At 38.5% G+C, this 23,728-nt stretch overlaps 1 protein-coding gene across 1 annotated transcript in view; it reads right to left on the bottom strand.

The window, feature by feature from the left end:
- Positions 1–387: 387 nt before the first annotated feature.
- The window catches only part of LOC139890582 (calmodulin-binding receptor-like cytoplasmic kinase 3), a 33,876-nt gene continuing 10,535 nt past the window's right edge, over positions 388–23,728 (bottom strand). The window contains exons 3-6 of the mRNA XM_071873471.1: positions 7,298–7,466; positions 7,007–7,096; positions 6,593–6,894; positions 388–763 (exon numbers count right to left, since the gene is read on the bottom strand). Coding sequence (XP_071729572.1) covers positions 554–763; positions 6,593–6,894; positions 7,007–7,096; positions 7,298–7,466 — 771 coding nt within the window. The 3' untranslated portion in view covers positions 388–553. The remainder of the gene's footprint in view (positions 764–6,592; positions 6,895–7,006; positions 7,097–7,297; positions 7,467–23,728) is intronic.

A 23,728-nucleotide genomic window follows, 5' to 3' on the forward strand; every position in this document is an offset into this window, starting at 1 on the left:
CTCCTAATTACAAGAGATATAAAGATTAGTGTTTATCCTTGTAATTAGAGAGAAGTGTAATTCCTATTATTCTTATTAGTGAAGCGTTTCTTTCCTTGTCTGTGGTTTTTACCCTATTGGGGTTTTCCACGTTAAATCTTGGCGTTCCTTTATTGTCATTATTTCGAGTATTACTAGCGGTTTGCTATAATTCGGTGTCGCTTTTCTCAACATATTTGTCGGCCGATTAGAAAGATGTACCAGTGATATGCTATGTAGTGTTTTAGGTAATGAAGGGAGATTTCTTAAGTGAAGTATTGGTGTGATACAAGATACACTAATACACACATGGTATAACATTTAATCCGTAAGTAAAAGATATATTTATCCAACAAATGAAGCCCGCATGCAACGATTTTGGAATTAACAACCTCTTGATACTTGACCTAAATCATGGTACATGCTTTATATGATTGTACGTTACACCAACAATGCATGAAAGTCACCTAAGCATGAAAAGTTGATGGGAACAAGTAAAAGTAGCGTCAAGCTTTTTACAGTATAACTCTCAAGTTTACCCATTTCTTCCTTGTCTAAGATGATCACTTCTGATAACCCATAACTGCTCTGCAACTGCCCTCATATCTGGGCGGTCCACTCGATTTGGGGCAGCACATTGAAAAGCTAAAGCAAGCATCATTGTAATTATTTCACTGTCTACAGCTTCCTTCATATGAGGGTCGACTAAATCCATAATGTCACCATCGTTGTACTTCCTAAATGCCTGAAATCAACACAACATAGTCACGAACTTTAGACATAAATGTTGTACAAAAATGCTGAACAAAAATGGTGTTTAAACATAAATGCTGTACAAAAATGAAAACATAAATTCGATGATTATGATGATGATGATGCATATGAATTTTGTCAAATATGGATGGTTGATAGTGTCAAACATGGATGGTAGGTGGCAATATAAAGTCAAACAACAATATGGAAATTGATACGTGCATGTTAGGTGCCTACAATTTGTAGACAAATATGAGTTTTCATACTTTACCAACCCCATATCCATTCAGTATAAATAAGAGGTGAAGCTAATTCATTTCATTGTTCAATAATCACTTCTTTCTTCCATGTACTAAAAGAATAAAAGAGAGTTTGTAGTTTAATCTCCTAATTACAAGAGATATAAAGATTAGTACTTATCCTTGTAATTAGAGAGAAGTGTAATTCATATTATTCTTACTAGTGAAGAGTTTCTTTCCTTGCCCGTGGTTTTTTACCCTATTGGGGTTTTCCACGTTAAATCTCGGTGTCTCTTTATTGTCGCTATTTCAATTATTACTAGCGGTTTGCTATAATTCGGTGTCACTTTTCTCAACAAGTGGTATCAGAGCTAAGGTTCTAATATCTAGTGTGTATTAATCTACTTATCGTATGCTCTGTGGTTGCCACGGGAGTGGATCGTCCACATTAGAAAATAAGTAAGATTAATTTCACTCGATAAAAGTTCCCGGGTACTATTTCTTAGAAAAATAGTATTGTCGAAAAGAAGATTGTGATTATAGCAATGTCTACGAAATTTGAAATTGAAAAGTTCAACGGGAGTAATTTCTCGTTATGGAAACTAAATATGAAAGCTATCCTGAGAAAGGATAAGTGTTTGGCAGCTATCAGTGGACGGTCCGCCGAAGTCACGGATGAAAAATGGGAAGAGATGGACGGTCAGGCTATCGCAAATCTTCATCTGGCACTAGCAGACGGCGTTTTGTCTAGCATAGAAGAAAAGAAGACGGCGAAAGAGATTTGGGATCACCTCGTAAAATTGTACGAGACCAAATCACTCCACAACAAGATATTCCTTAAGAGGAAACTTTATGCGCTACACATGAATGAATCTACTTCAGTTAATGAGCACATTAATTCTTTGAATACTCTATTTTCTCAACTCGCTTCATTAAGTTGCAATATAGAGCCAAAAAAACGTGCTGAACTTTTACTTCAGAGTCTACCTGACTCGTATGATCAACTCATTATTAACTTAACCAATAATGTTCTCTCGGAGTATCTAGTCTATGATGAAGTTGCGGCTGCTATTCTAGAAGAAGAAAATCGACGCAATAACAAGGAGGACAAACAGGCCGGTTCACGACAAGTGGAGGCCTTATTGGTGTCAGGAGGGAGATCAACGGAACGTGGCCCAAGTGGGAGTCACAATAATGGTAAACCGAAGTCTAAAAAGAAGAAGACCTATACATGCTACAATTGTGGCAAGAAAGGTCACCTGAAGAAGGATTGTCGGAGTTTAAATAACTCAAATCCTCAGGGAAATATTGCAAGCACTTCAGATGATGGGACTGCTTTGGTTAGTGAGGCAGTGGTAGCAAATGAAGGCAGAAAGACATTTGTCGATGTCTGGTTATTTGACTCGGGAGCTACTTTTCACATGACCCCTAGAAGAGAATGGTTCAAACAATATGAACGTATCTCAGGAGGATCTGTATACAGTTGCAATGATCATGAACTAAAGATTATTGGACTTGGAGATATCGTTTTGAAGATGCATGATGGTACAGTTCGTACTATTCAAGGTGTGCGACACGTGGAGGGTTTGAAGAAGAACTTATTGTCTTTAGGACAATTGGATGATCTTGGTTGTAAGATGGTGATACATGAGAAGATCATGATAATCAAGAAAAGCTCGGTTGTGCTTATGAAATGAGAAAAGGTGGGTGCTAATTTATACATTCTGAAAGGCGAGACGGTACAGGAATCGGAAGCATCTGTTGCTTCGAATAGTTTAAGTGATAAAGTTGCTATGACACTGCATCAAAAGCTTGGACACATGTCTGAGCAAGGTATGAAGATTCTTGTTGAAAGAAATCTTATTCCTGGTCTTACAAAGGTATCGCTACCTTTCTGTGAGCATTGTGTAATCAGCAAGCAGCATCGTCTGAAGTTTAACACATCAAATTCTAGAAGTAAATTGATTCTAGAATTGGTTCACTCTGATGTGTGGCAAGCACCAGTTCAATCCCTAGGAGGAGCAAAGTATTTTGTATCATTTATTGATGATTACACTAGGAGATGTTGGGTGTACCCGATCAAGAGAAAGGCAGATGTGTTTGAAGTTTTCAAAGTTTACAAAGCGTGAGTTGAACTTGAATCTGGTAAAAAGATCAAGTGTTTGAGGACAGATAATGGAGGAGAATACACTGGTGATGAATTTGATAAGTTTTCCAAACAAGAAGGTATCAAAAGGCAGTTCACAACAGCATACACTCCTCAACAAAATGGAGTGGCAGAGCGGATGAACAGAACCTTGTTAGATAGAACAAGAGCGATGTTGGCAACTACAAGCTTGGGAAAATCATTCTGGGCAGAAGCAGTAAGTACTGCCTGTTACGTGATAAATCGGTCACCATCAACTGCAATTGAGTTGAAATCGCCGATGGAAATGTGGACTGAAAAACCAGTTAATTATTCTGACCTTCATATATTTGGAAGTCCTGTGTACGCAATGTACAATTCTCAAGAAACGAAAAAGTTGGATCCGAAGTCCAGAACGTGTTTGTTCTTGGGGTATGCTGATGGAGTTAAGGGGTATCGCTTGTGGGACCCCACTGCCCACAAAGTAGTCATCAGCAGAGATGTTGTCTTTACAGAAGACAAAGATCTTGAAGATGTTAGCACTTCAAAAGAAACTATACCAATACAGGTGGGTAATGAATTTCATAAAGATTCTTCTGAAGCAGTACCAGAGCACGATGAAAATCAAGTAGTCGTTGATGAAGCTCTAGCGACTCGTATTTCTAATCGGGAAAGGAAACGTCCAGGGTGGCACTCAGATTATATTATGGAAAGCAATGTTGCATCTTGTCTTCTAACAGAGGAAGGAGAGCCAACAACTCTTCGCGAGGCACTGAATCATTCAGATGCATCTCAGTGGATGACAACTATGCAGGAAGAAATTGAAGCTCTTCATAAAAATCAAACATGGGAACTTGTGCCATTGCCGAAAGGTAGAAAACCTATTGAAAATAAATGGGTGTATAAGATCAAGTGAAATGGCGATGATCAAGTGGAGCGGTATCGTGCAAGACTGGTGGTTAAAGGATATGCTCAGAAAGAAGGTAAAGACTTTAATGAAATATTTTCTCCTGTGGTTCGACTTACAACAATTCGAGTAGTTCTAGCGATGTGTGCTACATTTGATTTGCATCTAGAGCAGCTAGATGTGAAAACTGCATTTCTTCATGGAAATCTTGAAGAAGAAATTTATATGCTTCAACCAGAAGGTTTTGAACTACAAGGAAAAAAAGAATTTGGTTTGCAGGTTAAAGAAATCTCTGTATGGTCTCAAACAGGCGCCGAGATGCTGGTACAAGAGATTTGATTCTTTCATAATGAGCCTTGAATATAACAGACTTTATGCAGACCCTTGTGCATATTTCAAGAGGTTTGGGGACAATGATTTTGTCATTTTGCTGTTATATGTAGACGACATGTTGGTTGCAGGCCCCAACAAAGATCGTATTAATAAGCTGAAGGCTCAATTGGCTAGGGAGTTTGAAATGAAAGACTTGGATACCGCAAACAAGATTCTAGGGATGCAAATTCACCGAGACAGAGATAATAGGAAGATTTGGTTTTCTCAAAAGAATTATTTGAGGAAAATCTTGGAGCGTTTCAATATGCAAGATAGTAAGCCAATCTCAACCCCAATTTCTACTAATCTCAAGTTATCCTCCGTTATGTGTCCTAGCAGTGAATACGAGAGGAAGGAGATGTCTCGCGTACCGTATGCATCAGCAGTGGGAAGTTTAATGTTCGCAATGATATGTACAAGACCAGACATTGCACATGCAGTGGGAGTAGTTAGTCGGTACATGGCGAATCCTGGTAAAGAGCATTGGAATGCAGTAAAGAGGATCCTTAAATACATCAAGGGTACCTTAGATGTTGCATTATGTTATGGGGAACCGAAATTTATAGTCAAAGGGTATGTTGATTCAGATTATGCAGGTGATATCGATAAAAGTAAATCTACCACTGCATATGTATTCACACTTTGTGGTGGAATAGTAAGCTGGGTTTCAAAACTGCAGTCAGTTATGGCGACGTCAACAACAGAGGCAGAATATGTAGCAGCTACTCAAGCTACTAAAGAGGCAGTATGGTTGAAGATGTTGTTGGAGGAACTCGAACACAAACAAAAGAATATCACTCTATTTTGTGACAACCAGAGTGCCTTGCATCTTGCAAGGAATCTGGCATTTCATTCAAAGACAAAGCATATACGAGTTCAGTATCACTTCGTTCGTGAGAAAGTAGAAGAAGGAACCGTGGATATGCAGAAAATTCATACTGACGATAATGTAGCTGATTTTCTAACAAAGTCAATCAACCGTGACAAGTTTATTTGGTGCCGTTCCTCATGCGGCCTAGCGGAGACGTAAGTAACATCATTGGCAAGGAAGGATTATCGTGTGAAGACTGATTGAGCTTCAATCAAATCTTCAAGTGGGAGATTGTCAAATATGGATGGTTGATAGTGTCAAACATGGATGGTAGGTGGCAATATAAAGTCAAACAACAATATGGAAATTGATACGTGCATGTTAGGTGCCTACAATTTGTAGACAAATATGAGTTTTCATACTTTACCAACCCCATATCCATTCAGTATAAATAAGAGGTGAAGCTAATTCATTTCATTGTCCAATAATCACTTCTTTCTTCCATGTACTAAAAGAATAAAAGAGAGTTTGTAGTTTAATCTCCTAATTACAAGAGATATAAAGATTAGTACTTATCCTTGTAATTAGAGAGAAGTGTAATTCCTATTATTCTTATTAGTGAAGAGTTTCTTTCCTTGCCCGTGGTTTTTTACCCTATTGGGGTTTTCCACGTTAAATCTCGGTGTCTCTTTATTGTCGCTATTTCAATTATTACTAGCGGTTTGCTATAATTCGGTGTCGCTTTTCTCAACAAATTTGATGGAAATTCTATGAACATAATTTGACGGTGCTTATGAATCTGTGTTTATTAATTTGATGGCAATTTTATGACATAAAAATTTTATGATAATGATGCTTATGAATCTGTGATTATGAATGTAGTTTGATGATATGAATCGCTGGCAATAATATACATTACTTTCTGCTGCTATGAATTTGATGATGATGCTTATAATTTTTGTTGAAGAAGAAGATTAGTCATTAAATAAAAAAATGATAAAATCCTAGTCAGTAAATGAAAAAATGACATGTAAATACATATCAACAATAAAAACTTTTAACAAATGTCATGGGTCAATTTTTACCTCAATTGCAACCTTTTTCAAATCAGAGACTTTTTAAGCACTACATTGAAATCAAAGTCTTTTATGGACAAAGAAATAAACGTTATTCCCTTTATTGGGAAATTGTAACTTTTATGTTACCTTTTGGGCTATTCGACCATTTTTCTAAATAGTTTTGGACTAAAAGTTTCTTAGGTCAGCATAACACGACCGAAGTAAAACTACATGTTTTGACTTGCTACCTAACGCGTCCAGCACACTCATTTTCCATATCAAGAAGCATATTAAGAACAAGAAACTTACCCATCTTATTGTCATCTTTTCATCCGGAGACCTCTTAGACTTAACGGGGCGACGGCCGGTGAAAATTTCAATAAGTAGAACCCCAAAAGAGTAAACGTCACTCTTTGGTGTGACTTTGAATGTTCTCATATACATGGGGTCAAGGTAACCAACTGTTCCCCTTCTTACTTTGGTCACAACATGTGTTTTATCAGTTTCTTCATCACCAAATTTTGCAAATCCAAAATCGACCACTTTTGCTCTCATTCTCTCGGTCAGAAGAATATGTGTCGACTTCACGTCGCCATGGATGATTTGGTCTCCTAATTAAACTCAAGAAAGTAAGAACTGAAAGTCTTTGAATGTTTTTTGTAAAGTTATGATATGATTTTGGATATGGAGAACACAAACATTACAACGAAGGTTATGGATTACCTGCCCGTAGATGGAGATACGTTAAGCCATGAGCAATATCGATGCATATTTCAATTCGTTGACTGAAGTCCAGAAAACTTCCATGAACACCTGAAACAGGGAACAACTAAATTGATACTTTTGCCAATTTGAGGGGATAAAATGGTAAATCAGGGTCGTTTAACGCTAATTAAATCAGTTTTGGTGTGCCTTTCCTAGCGTCTTGCTTGTAGGGTAATTTTTTAATAAATTGTTGATGTTACAAAAAAAAATGGTAAATCAGGGTGCTAAATAACTTATAATAAATCTTACCATCCAAATGTTCTCTAAGTGTACCATTATGAACATATTCTTTAATGATAACGAGCTCCATTCCATCATCAACGTAGCCAAGAGATTCCACTAGATTCCGATGACAATATCTCCCAAATACAACCTCACTTCTAAATTCACTTCGTAAAGCATCAAAATTTACTTCATACTGCATAATAACTGATCATGCATATTTTAACCGAGGGGTCTTAACATGCTTGCTCAACGTAAAGGAGGGGTTTAAGGATCTTAGAACGTGGCTCTCCGGTCCGGCTACCGTGAATAACCCTGGCCGACATGATGATGTCGGCGGGGTGGCCAAGTGATTAAGTCCACCTTCGATGACGTCCGTCGATCAGAAGGCCCCAAGCAAGGTTGTAGGTACCAGTTAATAAAGAACTAACCTGTTAACCTTTAGAAGATGATAGAGGATATAAGTTACGTAGGATGTGTGGTAGAAGATGGCTACGTAACGTGGTATGTTGCTAACGACGATTAGGGTTTGTATTTATAGACAAACCCTAATTCTAGAACCGTCATAGGATAGTGATAATCGTTTCCATAACCATCTCCCCCGAATCACGGATATAATTATGGAAAAGATATTTGCTTGTTAGCTAAGCAACCGCCGTAAAGGGGCCAAATACGGATCCGCATGCCGCATGACGCATGAGAGCACCCCGCATACGCACCATAGCGCATGCCCGTGTGTATGTTACATGCGCATGCGGGCTGCGGTATCATTAAGTCCCCCCAGTTTGATGTTATATGACGCAAGTCATATGATATCAAACTATTAAGCGAAAAAGAGAAAACAAAAGGACGACGAGCATTTAATGTCCTTGCGTGCGCCTCGATGCCTGTCACAATCGCAGAAGCCCATTCGGCTGACAAGACATAAAGTAACAGTGCCGCAGGCGCGTGCGAACCACGCGCGTGTTTGTAATCATTCTTAACTGACACCACGCGCGATCAGCAAATGCAACCCGTCGATTGCATTACACGTGTATGGCCACGATCACACCATTCCAACCCACGCTCCCCCAATCTTGCCTATAAATAGCCCCAAATCACACACATTTTCACTTTTCCGGTGTCAAGCTTCCCAAATACGCTCTCGCCTCCAAATCCTATCAATTCCGATCAACTCCGTCATATTCCGATCGTCATTTAAAGGTCAGTCGTTCTCCATTCATCTAAAAATGACCAAAGCTAATGAAACTTTCGTAGAGAATGTAGAGTCCAACATAGGCCAGAAAAACATCGACCACTTAGTTAAGCAATACCCCCCTCTAGCGGGTTACAATCCGGTACCACCACTGCCTAGCCAGCGAGCCCATCAGCCACCAGAGAATAAGGTGGCGATCTACGAACATGCTTTTAAGCATGGTAATTTTAGGGTTCCACCCACCGACTTCTTTTTAGGCGTACTAGATCATTTCAAAGTAGGGCTAGGGCAATTGCACCCGTATGCTATAGGCAAAATCGTTCTATTCGAGATGTGGTGTGTTGCACTCAACACAGTACCATTGGTGAAGGTTTTTTGCCACCTATTCCGCTTAGCCAACCACCATAAATCTTGGTTCACCTTCTTCGCACGCCAAAATTTCACAAAAACCCCGAAATCGAATGCGGGAAGTTGGAAAGAAACTTTTTTCTTCGTCGACCAGACCGTAGTAGGCACTGGCTTCCCGCAGACGCTCATTTGGTGCGAGAAGGTAGAAAAAGATGTGAACAAGATGCCAGCGTTGGATGACGAGGAGAAAAAGTTGTTGAAGCAGTGCGTCAACGCACAACTGGTGCACCGTTCGTATGGTAATGTTATGCTGCGGTTGGGTGTAACGACCCGCATTTTTTTTCGATCATACTATACTTATAAGATTAATATTTACATAAATTAAACCTTGCCAACATGATAAGCAATCCAAATTGTCGAGACTTATATTTCCGAAAAGAGTTTTACACAACGTTTGACCGTCTAGTTTGACCGATGATATCACGAACTATACAATATATGATAATTATACGTTTGTGTATATATATGTATATATACATATTTAACATGATTAATGAATGTTTTAATATCTCATTTTGTATTAATAACAACAAGTTATATGTGTATTTTGAAACTACTAACTTAAGTTTTCAAAACGATAACAATACGTAACGTTATTTGACTTAAATACTTAAGACTATAATGTTTATACATATATTGTATAAGTAATGTATTTAATCACTTTTAAGAACTTAAATACATAAAATCATATAAGTGTATTCACAAAAGATAGCTATATTTGAATCCTCATTCCATTTTTCACAAAATTTCTATACGTATATTTAGAGTATTTGTACTCGTATCATACCTAGCTCCTATACGTATTTACTAATAGTAAATACACATCAAAATCACCACCTAACCAGCCATTATTCATGCCCTTAGAGCTAGGTAATTACTTTTGAATCATTGCAAGACTAATTACAAAAATACAAACTAGAATTTTGTCATGTTATCCTTAAAGATCACATTTTTAGGAGTATATATGTATCATCATTTTTGATTCATTTTTACTTCAATCTCTTAACTAAAAACACACACTCTTTCTTACTCTCTAAACTCCATAACAATCCAGCAAAGTTCCATAAAGATCTAGCTTCAAAAACCATACTAAAACACCATAAGAAAAGCATACAAAAACACTTCAAGAAAACCCTCCAAGAACACCAACTTACTTCCAATCTTTCATCCACTTCTATCACCCATTTGATTCTAGCTTCTTACTCCTCTTTTACAGCAAACTTATCCAAGGAACTTGAGGTAGAATCTATATTCATAACCTTATTCAATTCATATATATATATAGCTATCTTATTTTATGGTATAAAATTTTAACAACAAGAACATAGTTTGAATGTTTTCAAACTTGTTTGCAAACTAAATAGATCCTTCTAACTTAACTTTTAAAATACTTCAAGACCTGTAATATAACTTATGTATATGCTAATTTAACAAGGTAAAACTTGGTTTTTCAAAGTATAAGTATTTTTTAGAAAAATGGTCATTAAATGATTTTGTTGTAACAAAAATGTTTAACTTCATATGTTTCACTAATGTTTCACTTATGCCGTATGATTTTGAATACAAACCAAGGTATTTACAGTTCATAGTCTTAAAGAAGAACTCGATCCAAGAAGATGGCAATTTGAATCAACGAAAACGGATTTGTAACGAAGAAACTATGACCGAAACAAAATTGGTTATCCTAGATCATTTCAACTACGGGATCAATTGGAAAAAAATGATATAAATCACATATTTCTAAGATAACATGATATTTTATATATATGTACTTATAATTCAATTTTATATGGTTCAGGATCACCCGTAAACAACACGAGAAGATTAATCATAAGATCCCATGTTTGTACGCAACACGTCATTTGACAACACCGGTACTTTATGTACGCAACACGTCATTTGACAACACCGGTACCATGGGTCAAGATTAATCTCGACCAATACATATACGATGGGGTTTTATTTATTTCGTTGGGGGTTTTGTTTATTGCGGGTATATTAAACATCTAAAAATGAACCATTAAAAATTGAATTACTAACATCGGAATGCTAACTACGGACTAAGGAAATATTCAAAATATTAAAAGTATAACAAGTATATATATATATAACGTTTGTTTTAAAATGAAAACATATTGATATATTATATATGGATAGGTTTGTGATATCAACCGGAAGACCGAGTCAAAATATATATATCATCAAGACAAGAGTGAGTATATAGTCCCACTTTTAAACTCTAAATATTTCGGGATGAGAATACATGTATTTTATGTTTTACGTTATGGACACAAGTAACTGAAAAATATATTCTACGTTGAGTTGTACCCCTGGCATACTTCCCTGTAGCTTGGTAACTGTTATTTACAGCGGTATTGTAAACGCGAATCCTGTTGATAGATCTATCGGGCCTGACAACCCCAACCGGACTGGACGACCAGTATTCAACGGTTGCACAGTACTTCGTTTCGTGACTACACTTGGTACAGTGTAGTAAGATTTCATATTAAAGGGAATATGCGACGTGAAAATGTTAAGTATGGTTACCAAGTGCTCAACCACTTAGAATATTTTTATTGAAATGTTTATATACGAAATCTTGTGGTCTATATATATATATTGCTGCGCACTAAACCTATATCTCACCAACTTTATGTTGACGTTTTTAAACATGTTTATTCTCAGGTGATAATTAAAGCTTCTGCTGCATTATGTTGAATCTAAGCAGGATCATGCGTACTCATATTTGTGTCAAAAATAAAACTGCATATCCGAGGACGTGTGTTGTAAAATATGCTAGAAATCGTGTTGTTATTATCATTTGTAAAGTTTGTAAGTCGAAGATTATCGTTAAACGATAATCATCTTTTTATTGTCTAAAGCTTGTAACAAAAATAATGGTTTGGTTTGTAATGTATAATATATGCAGTTTTCCTTTTTAAAAATGTCGCATATAGAGGTCAATACCTCGCAATGAAATCATACGTTATCTAACACGTTCTTATGGTTAAGGACGGGTTATGACATGTGGTATCAGAGCGGTGGTCTTAGCGAACCAGGTTTGCATTAGTGTGTCTAACTGATAAGTCGTTAGGATACATTAGTAAAGTCTGGACTTTGACCGGGTCTGATTTTAAAAAAACCATTGCTTATCACTGTTGGTTAAAATTTATATGTAAATATTATATAAGTACTAATGGGTTAGTTGTTGTGTGATAGATGTCGAGCTCAAAAATTGTTATCACAATCAACGACTCCGAATCAGAATCTTCAGATGGCGTTCCAGTCATTAACCTGTCCGATGACGAAAATGATATCCTTGGGGAAGACTCACAAATTCCGGATGAACCAACTATAGAGAACCCGGAAAGTGAACCCGAGGAGGAAAGTGAACCCGAGGAGGAAAGTGAACCCGAGGAGGAAAGTGAACCCGAGGAGGAAAGTGAACCCGAGGAAGAAATACAGGAAATTACAAAAGACGAGTTCGAACTAGGAAAGAAACGAAAGGCTAATGAATTAGAAAATCCAAATCCCGAGTTTAATGAGAATGATGTGGCACCAATTCCACTCAACACTACCACCCCTATCCCCGCTATTCCTATTCGTTCTGTCCCGGCATCCAGTTCTTCAGTCCCACAGCCAAAATATAGGCAGACAGTTAGGATAAGCGTTAAGCAAATCTTTGTGTCTAAACGTCCTAGAAAATAGATCAAACGATGCGCTGCTGTGTCAAACCATGGAACCGAATAATGTTTTGTATAATATTAATAGTGTGGTTTGCTTAATGTTCGATGTAAGATAAGCATATGTAAAATATTGAAGTATGAAATGCAATAATTTTCCATGGTTAAGTATTATTTAGATTGTAGTAATTGATTCTGTACTAAGCTATTAAGTATGAACATTAACGGGTAGGTACTACCCAAGATATAATTATAAAACGCTAATAAGAAGAAAAGGCTTTTATAATAATACCTAGTTCATATTATTAATAAGCTATAATGTACTATAAATACACACTACATCTATAATAATCCATGTGAATAATTATTTTCTTTCATTAGGAAATGGCGCGATTAAATCGAATGACGGAACAAGAACTCGAGGAACTCATCAACCAGCGAGTGAACGACAGAATGTTATGGGTTGAGGCTGCAAGAGCTGCTGCAGTTAATCCAAATCCTCGTGTAGGATGCTCCTACAAGATGTTCCAAGCTTGCAAGCCTTCATCATTCAGTGGAACGGAAGGGCCGATCGGTTTAACCCGATGGATAGAAAAGATGGAGACGGTGTTTAAAATCAGTGGTTGTGATGAAAAAGACATGACCAAGTTTGCATCGTGCACTTTACAAGATAGTGCACTCACATGGTGGAAGAATTATGTGAAGGCGGTAGGAGGATATGTAGCTTATGATACTCCATGGGAAGAATTCAAAGCAATGATAATCACCGAGTATTGTCCAAGGAATGAGGTTATTAAGTTAGAAGATGAGTTACGAAGTTTGAAGGTGGTTGGTACTGAAATCACCAACTACAATCAGCGATTCATGGAATTAGTTTTGCTATGTCCTGAATTGGTTCCAACCGAAGCACGGAAGATTGAAATGTACAAAGGTGGTTTGCCCAAGAAGGTCAAGGCAAATGTTACAGCATCGAAACCTAAGACAATTCATGAAGCTATAACCATGGCGAACGAGTTAATGGATCAGGTCATTCTGGATAAGAAAGCATTCACTACTGAGGTGAAGGTATCAAGTAACAAAAGGAAGTGGAACGGAAATTATGATCGAGGTTACCAACAGCAATCTTTTAAGAAACCAGAAACCCCGAAAGGTGCGGGTAGCGGTTCAGGCTTTGGTTACAAAGGACAAAGTCCTTTATGCAACCGTTGCCACAAACATCACTTTGGTTACTGTAGTGTGTTATGCACCAAGTGTAATCGACAAGGTCATCTTGCGGAAGATTGTAAGGCTCTCGTTACAAATGGCAACAAGACTCCTGCCACCAACGCAAATAGAACTGCTTTGGCTACCATTACTTGTTTTGGTTGTGGAAAACAAGGTCACTATAAGAGTCAGTGCCCGAATCAGAATGGCGGACCTGCACGTGGAAGAGCGTTTGTTATTAATGCTAGAGAGGCACGAGAAGACCCGGAGCTTGTTACGGGTACGTTTACCATTAATAACTTATCAGCATCTATTTTATTTGATACTGGCGCCGATAGAAGCTACGTGTGTATAAATTTTTACACTAAATTGAATTGTTCATCATTACCTTTAGATGCTAAGTACTTGATTGAGTTAGCTAATGGTAAACTAATTGAAGCCGATAAAATTTGTCGTGATTGTGAAATAAATTTAGCTGGAGAAACGTTTAAAATCGACTTAATACCCGTAGAATTGGGAGGTTTTGATGTAATAGTCGGCATGGACTGGATGTCCAAAATAGGAGCGGAAGTTGTTTGTGCTAAGAAGGCAATTCGTATTCCTGGTAAGGATAAAATGCCAGTGATGATTTATGGAGAGAAGGGTAATTCAAAGCTAAAACTCATTAGCTGTTTGAAAGCCAAGAAGTGTTTAGAAAAGGGATGTTACGCTATTTTAGCACATGTTAATAAAATCGAAAAGAAAGAAAAGTGCATCAACGACGTGCCTGTGGCAAGAGATTTTCCTGAAGTTTTTCCGAAAGAATTGCCGGGATTACCTCCATTTAGATCGGTAGAATTTCAAATAGATTTAGTACCAGGAGCTGCACCAGTGGCTCGTGCTCCATATAGACTTGCACCGTCCGAGTTAAAAGAACTTCAAAGTCAGTTAAAAGAATTACTGGACCGTGGATTCATACGACCGAGTACTTCACCGTGGGGAGCTCCAATTTTGTTTGTTAAGAAGAAAGATGGATCTTTTAGGATGTGTATAGACTATCGTGAATTAAATAAGTTAACTATCAAGAATCGGTATCCACTACCGAGAATTGATGACTTATTTGATCAATTGCAAGGATCATGTGTTTATTCAAAAATCGACTTAAGATCGGGCTATCATCAACTACGCGTCAAAGAAGAGGACATTCCGAAAACTGCTTTTCGGACACGTTATGGTCATTACGAATTTTTGGTTATGCCGTTTGGATTGACGAATGCGCCAGCTGTATTCATGGACCTCATGAATCGAGTTTGTAGTCCGTATTTAGATAAGTTTGTTATCGTTTTCATTGATGATATTCTTATCTATTCCAAGAGTGAGCAAGAGCATGAAGAGCATTTAAGGTTGATACTGGAGTTGTTGAGAAAAGAACAACTTTATGCTAAATTTTCTAAGTGTGCTTTCTGGTTGAAAGAAGTACAATTTCTTGGCCACGTTGTTAGTAGCAAAGGAATTCAGGTTGATCCAGCAAAAATTGAAGCCATTGAAAAATGGGAGACTCCTAAGACACCAACGCAGATACGCCAATTTTTGGGTTTAGCCGGTTATTATAGAAGGTTTATTCAAGATTTTTCCCGAATAGCTAAACCGTTGACAGCGTTAACGCAAAAAGGGAAGAAATATGAATGGACCTCGGAGCAGGAGAACGCATTTCAATTACTGAAGAAGAAGTTAACTACGGCGCCTATTTTATCGTTACCAGAAGGGAACGATGATTTTGAAATATATTGTGACGCTTCGCGACAAGGTTTTGGTTGTGTTCTTATGCAACGGAAGAAAGTTATTGCATTCGCATCCCGACAATTGAAGATTCACGAGCGAAATTATACGACGCATGATCTAGAACTGGGAGCAGTCGTGTTTGCATTGAAGATGTGGAGACATTACTTGTATGGGGTTAAATTCACTGTGTTTACTGATCATAAAAGCCTTCAACATATTTTCGATCAAAAACAGCTGAACATGAGGCAACGTAGGTGGGTTGAGTTAATAAATGACTATGATTGTGAAATTCGTTATCATCCCGGGAAAGCGAACGTGGTGGCCGACGCTCTAAGCAGAAAGGAACGAGAACCAATTCGAGTACGAGCGATGAACATAAAAATTCGCATGAATCTCAACTCACAAATCAAAGAAGTTCAACGAGAAGCACTTACTAAAGAAAATATAGGAAATGAAATAATGAAGAAGTATGAGAAGCAACTCGTTATGCGGGAAGATGGAATTCGATATTTTGCAAATCGTATTTGGGTACCGAAGTTGGGTGGATTAAGGAAGTTGATATTGAACGAGGCACATAAGACAAGATATTCGATACATCCTGGAGTTGGAAAGATGTACCAAGATCTTAAGACGCATTATTGGTGGCCTAATTTAAAAACAGACGTTGCAACATATGTTGGGGAGTGTTTAACTTGTTCCAAGGTTAAAGCAGAACACCAGAAGCCGTCAGGGTTACTTCAACAACCAGAAATTCCAGAATGGAAATGGGACGGTATTACCATGGATTTCATCACGAAGTTACCAAAGACTGCCTGGGGATACGACACCATTTGGGTGATTGTTGATCGTCTCACCAAGTCTGCACATTTCTTGCCTATAAAGGAAACGGATAGAATGGAGAAACTATTACGATTGTATATAAAGGAAGTTGTTTCAAGGCATGGAATACCTATTTCCATTATATCCGATCGTGATAGTAGATTTACCTCAAAATTCTGGCAATCACTACAGGAGGCACTAGGAACTCGGTTGGATATGAGTACCGCATATCATCCACAAACCGATGGACAGAGTGAAAGAACGATTCAGACTCTCGAAGACATACTCAGGGCATGTGTGATCGATTTTGGAAACGGATGGGATAAATATCTACCGTTAGCAGAATTCTCGTATAATAATAGTTATCATGCGAGCATTGGAGCTGCGCCATTCGAAGCATTGTACGGAAGGAAGTGTAGATCTCCTATCTGTTGGAATGAAGTAGGAGATCGACATTTAACTGGTCCCGAGATCATACATGAAACGACTGAGAAGATAGTGCAAATCAAGGAGAGATTGAAAACAGCCCGTAGCCGCCAAAAGAGCTACGCCGATGTTCGAAGGAAACCATTAGAGTTTCAGGTCGGGGACATGGTTATGCTAAAGGTGTCACCTTGGAAAGGTGTAATACGTTTCGGCAAAAGGGGTAAACTGAACCCAAGATACGTAGGCCCGTTTAAGATCATCGAACGCATTGGACCGGTAGCTTATCGACTCGAGTTACCACAACAACTCGCTGGAGTACATAATACCTTTCACGTCTCAAACCTGAAGAAGTGTCTTGCAAAGGAAGACCTCACCATTCCTCTTGAAGAAATTCATGTCGACGAGAAACTACAATTCGTCGAAGAACCAATCGAAATCATGGACCGTGAAGTTAAACAGCTCAAACAGAGTAATATACCGATTGTTAAGGTTCGTTGGAATGCTAGAAGAGGTCCCGAGTTTACTTGGGAACGAGAGGATCAGATGAAACGAAAGTATCCGCATTTGTTTCTCAATGACGCAAAATAGGTACAATTTTAAAATTTCGGGACGAAATTTATTTAACGGGGAGGTAATGTAACGACCCGCATTTTTTTTCGATCATACTATACTTATAAGATTAATATTTACATAAATTAAACCTTGCCAACATGATAATCAATCCAAATTGTCGAGACTTATATTTCCGAAAAGAGTTTTATACAACGTTTGACCGTCTAGTTTGACCGATGATATCACGAACTATACAATATATGATAATTATACGTTTGTGTATATATATGTATATATACATATTTAACATGATTAATGAATGTTTTAATATCTCATTTTGTATTAATAACAACAAGTTATATGTGTATTTTGAAACTACTAACTTAAGTTTTCAAAACGATAACAATACGTAACGTTATTTGACTTAAATACTTAAGACTATAATGTTTATACATATATTGTATAAGTAATGTATTTAATCACTTTTAAGAACTTAAATACATAAAATCATATAAGTGTATTCACAAAAGATAGCTATATTTGAATCCTCATTCCATTTTTCACAAAATTTCTATACGTATATTTAGAGTATTTGTACTCGTATCATACCTAGCTCCTATACGTATTTACTAATAGTAAATACACATCAAAATCACCACCTAACCAGCCATTATTCATGCCCTTAGAGCTAGGTAATTACTTTTGAATCATTGCAAGACTAATTACAAAAATACAAACTAGAATTTTGTCATGTTATCCTTAAAGATCACATTTTTAGGAGTATATATGTATCATCATTTTTGATTCATTTTTACTTCAATCTCTTAACTAAAAACACACACTCTTTCTTACTCTCTAAACTCCATAACAATCCAGCAAAGTTCCATAAAGATCTAGCTTCAAAAACCATACTAAAACACCATAAGAAAAGCATACAAAAACACTTCAAGAAAACCCTCCAAGAACACCAACTTACTTCCAATCTTTCATCCACTTCTATCACCCATTTGATTCTAGCTTCTTACTCCTCTTTTACAGCAAACTTATCCAAGGAACTTGAGGTAGAATCTATATTCATAACCTTATTCAATTCATATATATATAGCTATCTTATTTTATGGTATAAAATTTTAACAACAAGAACATAGTTTGAATGTTTTCAAACTTGTTTGCAAACTAAATAGATCCTTCTAACTTAACTTTTAAAATACTTCAAGACCTGTAATATAACTTATGTATATGCTAATTTAACAAGGTAAAACTTGGTTTTTCAAAGTATAAGTATTTTTTAGAAAAATGGTCATTAAATGATTTTGTTGTAACAAAAATGTTTAACTTCATATGTTTCACTAATGTTTCACTTATGCCGTATGATTTTGAATACAAACCAAGGTATTTACAGTTCATAGTCTTAAAGAAGAACTCGATCCAAGAAGATGGCAATTTGAATCAACGAAAACGGATTTGTAACGAAGAAACTATGACCGAAACAAAATTGGTTATCCTAGATCATTTCAACTACGGGATCAATTGGAAAAAAATGATATAAATCACATATTTCTAAGATAACATGATATTTTATATATATGTACTTATAATTCAATTTTATATGGTTCAGGATCACCCGTAAACAACACGAGAAGATTAATCATAAGATCCCATGTTTGTACGCAACACGTCATTTGACAACACCGGTACTTTATGTACGCAACACGTCATTTGACAACACCGGTACCATGGGTCAAGATTAATCTCGACCAATACATATACGATGGGGTTTTATTTATTTCGTTGGGGGTTTTGTTTATTGCGGGTATATTAAACATCTAAAAATGAACCATTAAAAATTGAATTACTAACATCGGAATGCTAACTACGGACTAAGGAAATATTCAAAATATTAAAAGTATAACAAGTATATATATATATAACGTTTGTTTTAAAATGAAAACATATTGATATATTATATATGGATAGGTTTGTGATATCAACCGGAAGACCGAGTCAAAATATATATATCATCAAGACAAGAGTGAGTATATAGTCCCACTTTTAAACTCTAAATATTTCGGGATGAGAATACATGTATTTTATGTTTTACGTTATGGACACAAGTAACTGAAAAATATATTCTACGTTGAGTTGTACCCCTGGCATACTTCCCTGTAGCTTGGTAACTGTTATTTACAGCGGTATTGTAAACGCGAATCCTGTTGATAGATCTATCGGGCCTGACAACCCCAACCGGACTGGACGACCAGTATTCAACGGTTGCACAGTACTTCGTTTCGTGACTACACTTGGTACAGTGTAGTAAGATTTCATATTAAAGGGAATATGCGACGTGAAAATGTTAAGTATGGTTACCAAGTGCTCAACCACTTAGAATATTTTTATTGAAATGTTTATATACGAAATCTTGTGGTCTATATATATATATTGCTGCGCACTAAACCTATATCTCACCAACTTTATGTTGACGTTTTTAAACATGTTTATTCTCAGGTGATAATTAAAGCTTCCGCTGCATTATGTTGAATCTAAGCAGGATCATGCGTACTCATATTTGTGTCAAAAATAAAACTGCATATCCGAGGACGTGTGTTGTAAAATATGCTAGAAATCGTGTTGTTATTATCATTTGTAAAGTTTGTAAGTCGAAGATTATCGTTAAACGATAATCATCTTTTTATTGTCTAAAGCTTGTAACAAAAATAATGGTTTGGTTTGTAATGTATAATATATGCAGTTTTCCTTTTTAAAAATGTCGCATATAGAGGTCAATACCTCGCAATGAAATCATACGTTATCTAACACGTTCTTATGGTTAAGGACGGGTTATGACATTGGGGAAGATCTCCGCGTATTGGCCTTGGGAGGATGTGCGGCCGGCCATAGTTGGCCCCGATGGAAAGGGTAGGAATAGCATAAACGCGTACTTACATAAATTTTTGTATATTTTCTAACGCAGGCGTTTATTGTTTGCAGAGATGAGGATGAAGAAGGTGCTTACCGCGGAGGAGATTGCTGGGATCTCTTTCCGCAAGCAGGATGTGGACAAACAGCTAGAGCAGGCAGCTGCTAGCGAACATGTGGAGGAAATGCCGGCGGAGTCAGGTAATAAACGCAAGGCGGCTGGGACGTCCGAGGCTCAGAAGAAGAAGAAGAAGACTCCTAAGCAGCTGGAGGATATGCGCAACGACAATTTTGTTGCCATCGAGCCGCGGTCCGCAGACCTACCTCCCCCCATTAATGGTGAGCGTTTATTTTTTCGCATGTATACCGCGTAGAAAAATCTGCGTACTAATCTGAGTATTTTGCAGAGCATGTGGAGGAGACGCAGCCAACAACACCGCGGGTCAACCCCGAGCTGCAGGCCACTGCCACATCCAAAGACAAGGCGATCCCCGTCGAGTCTGAGTCTACATTACCTCCTCCGCAAGGCAGCTTCCGTGTTGCCAACCTCCGCCAACTTTGCCAGTCCTCCGCAGAAAATGCTGCGGAGCAATCTGCATTCTTGCAGCAAATCTTCCCAGCAGAGTTCCGCGAGCAACTGGCTGTGCTGCCGTTTAACCAGGCGCTCAACGCCTTTGTCCAGAACGGGCTGGTATTCTTTGGGATGTTTGCGGATCAAGCCCGTCGATCCTCCAGCCTATACGATGTTGCACTGCGCAAAGAGGTGGAGTTGGGTTTGCTGCAGGCGGGTGTAGATCAGGTCAAGAAGGACAGGGACGCTGCTGAGGAGGCCCGCAAAGCTGTTGAATTGACTGCGGCCGAAACCAAGACCCTCTTGATTCAAGAAAGAAAAAAGAATCAAGAGCTTGTGGGTGCGGTTGATCAGGCAAAGGGGGAAACTGAGCGAGTGAGGCTGGAGTTGGAAAAGGTAACGAGGGAGAGGGACGATGCGGTTACCAACCGCGAGCTGGCCGAGGCAGATATGACAAAGCTGCGCACCGCACTCCCCGCAATTGCGCAGAAAGTGATGGACTCCGAGCCCGTGTCCGACCGGTTTAATGCCTATGTCGATGCGGTCAAGGACCATGAGGTGAACAAGGCTGTGCGGGAAGTGATCCAGGCATGCGGCCTAACTCCACCGTTCCCCGACATTGTCCAAAAGAAATTAAAGGAGGGAACGGCCGCGGCGCTGCTGGAGGCGGAAGAGGCAATCAAGTCCATCCCTATCCCTTTGATCAATGCGTTTGCGGCTGACCCGACGATGCCGCTTGATGGGTTTTTGAAGGAGGATTACTAGAGTAGTTTGTACCGTAAGCCCTAATCTTAGGCAGGTAATTGTAAATGTATTTTGGAGCCCTAAGTCCCATGTTGGGCAGGCATGTGAAACAATTACTTATGTAATAATTTATTTGGATGTGTATATATGTTTGTCTGTTATGCATGCGTGATATCCTTGTTTATATATCGCGAATCAAAACAAATTATGAACCGCATGCGCATGCGCATAGTTAACCACAACTTATGCGTATGCGGATGGTACTGCGTAAAATAAACCAATATTTTAACTTACCTTTAACAATTTAGACTCAAAAGCTACTGCGCTATTGCTTTGTCATGTACTAGAGGTGCACTATTAGTTGTATGGTAAGCAAACGCAACTAAAAACAAACCAATGTTTTTATGCTTAGGAGTTCCTCAAGCAAACCAATGCGAGAGCGATTACGCACAAGCAAACCAATGCTTGTATTTTTTTTTTTTTTTTTAAAGTCGACTTTGCAGCCATCTAGTCTGCGTGGCGCTTGGCTAGGGGAAAACCAATTCCCTTCGCCTGCCGTTATTGTCTAGCCTTGTAACCAAACAGGCTTCTGCCGCACGGGGGCTAGAGGACACCCCTTAAGTAGGCAGGAAACGCATACAAAAAATATAAATGGACAACAAAAGTATGCGCATGTAATTATTTTTATTTGGCATTAATTATGATTACAACTGCGACATATCCGAAAGGATGAAAAATAAAATAATGTGCTAAACAAATTGGAGTGATCAAGTCCATCTAGCTACATGTAACATTTTTTCAATAACGTCGCATGCCAAGTGCGTTTCACAGGTTTGCCATCTAATGTCTCTAGATGGTATGCCCCGGTGTTGCTTGCTTTTGCTACCCTGTATGGGCCCTCCCAACGAGGTCCCAGTTTCCCAGTATCTTCCGCATGACTTGCATAGTTCTGGCGCCAAACCAAATCACCGCACTTATAAGTGCGTGAACGCACACGCTGATTGTAATACTTTGCGATTTTCTGCTTGTTATTTGCTTCGTTAACAGCCGCAGAGAGTCTGCGTTCTTCAAGCAGATTAAGATTTTCCCGCAGAGCTTCAGAGTTATTTTGCTCATCAAAGTTTTGTATGCGGAACGTTGGTACCCCAATCTCTGCGGGTACAACAGCTTCTGACCCATAAACCAAACTAAATGGAGTCTCACCAGTGCTTGCTTTGGGTGTGGTTCTATGCGCCCATAAAACCTTTGGAAGCTCATCCACCCAACCAACGCGGTCATGACCCAACCTTGCCTTGATTCCAGCAACTATATTCTGGTTGGTAACTTCGCACTGGCCATTCGCCTGCGGATGCGCAACTGAAGTAAAAGTTTGCTTAATATTAAGCTCCGCACACCAACTGCGAAAAGGATCGCCGGCAAATTGTGTACCGTTATCACTAACAATTTCATTGGGTATGCCGAATCGACAGACAATGTCTTCCCATACAAAATTCCGCACTCTTTTCCCTGAAATTGTTGCCAGCGGTTTCGCTTCGACCCACTTCGTGAAGTAATCGATTGCAACAATTAAGAATTTGACATTTCCTGCGTGTGCAGAGTATGCGTAAGATAATGACGTAAGTAGCATATTTAGCAAATGAATGGCAATATTACCTTGGCCTTTGGGGAATGGTCCGACTATGTCGATCGCCCATTTGCAGAATGGCCATGGTGAGGAGACCGGTATCATTGGATGCGCAGGTGCCCTGCTGATAGGTGCATGTATTTGGCATGATTCGCATTGCTTGACAATACGCGCCGTGTCTGCGTACATAGTAGGCCAATAATAACCTAACCGCATGATTTTTGACACAATGGACCTGTGTCCCGAATGAAGGGCGCATGCACCCTCATGCACCTCGCGTATAACTTCCTCTGCCTCTTTCGGACCTATGCACCTTAAATGCGGTCCCAAATAGTTTCTTCGATACAAGACGTCACCCTCGAGGGCATAAAGCGGTGCCTTTGTGCGGACTTTCTTCGCATCAGAGGAGTCCGCGGGTGAAGTGCCGTCCCGTAAAAAAGCGATGATTGCCCACGTTGGGCTTGATTCCTCAACCGGTGCCACTAGAGGCATCATGACAATAGATTTTGCGTTGAGTTCCTCTATTAGAATTTTCTTACCCATATGATCAAAAGCC

Source organism: Rutidosis leptorrhynchoides, chromosome 2 (genome assembly GCF_046630445.1).
Source record: "Rutidosis leptorrhynchoides isolate AG116_Rl617_1_P2 chromosome 2, CSIRO_AGI_Rlap_v1, whole genome shotgun sequence".
Classification (NCBI taxonomy): domain Eukaryota; kingdom Viridiplantae; phylum Streptophyta; class Magnoliopsida; order Asterales; family Asteraceae; genus Rutidosis; species Rutidosis leptorrhynchoides.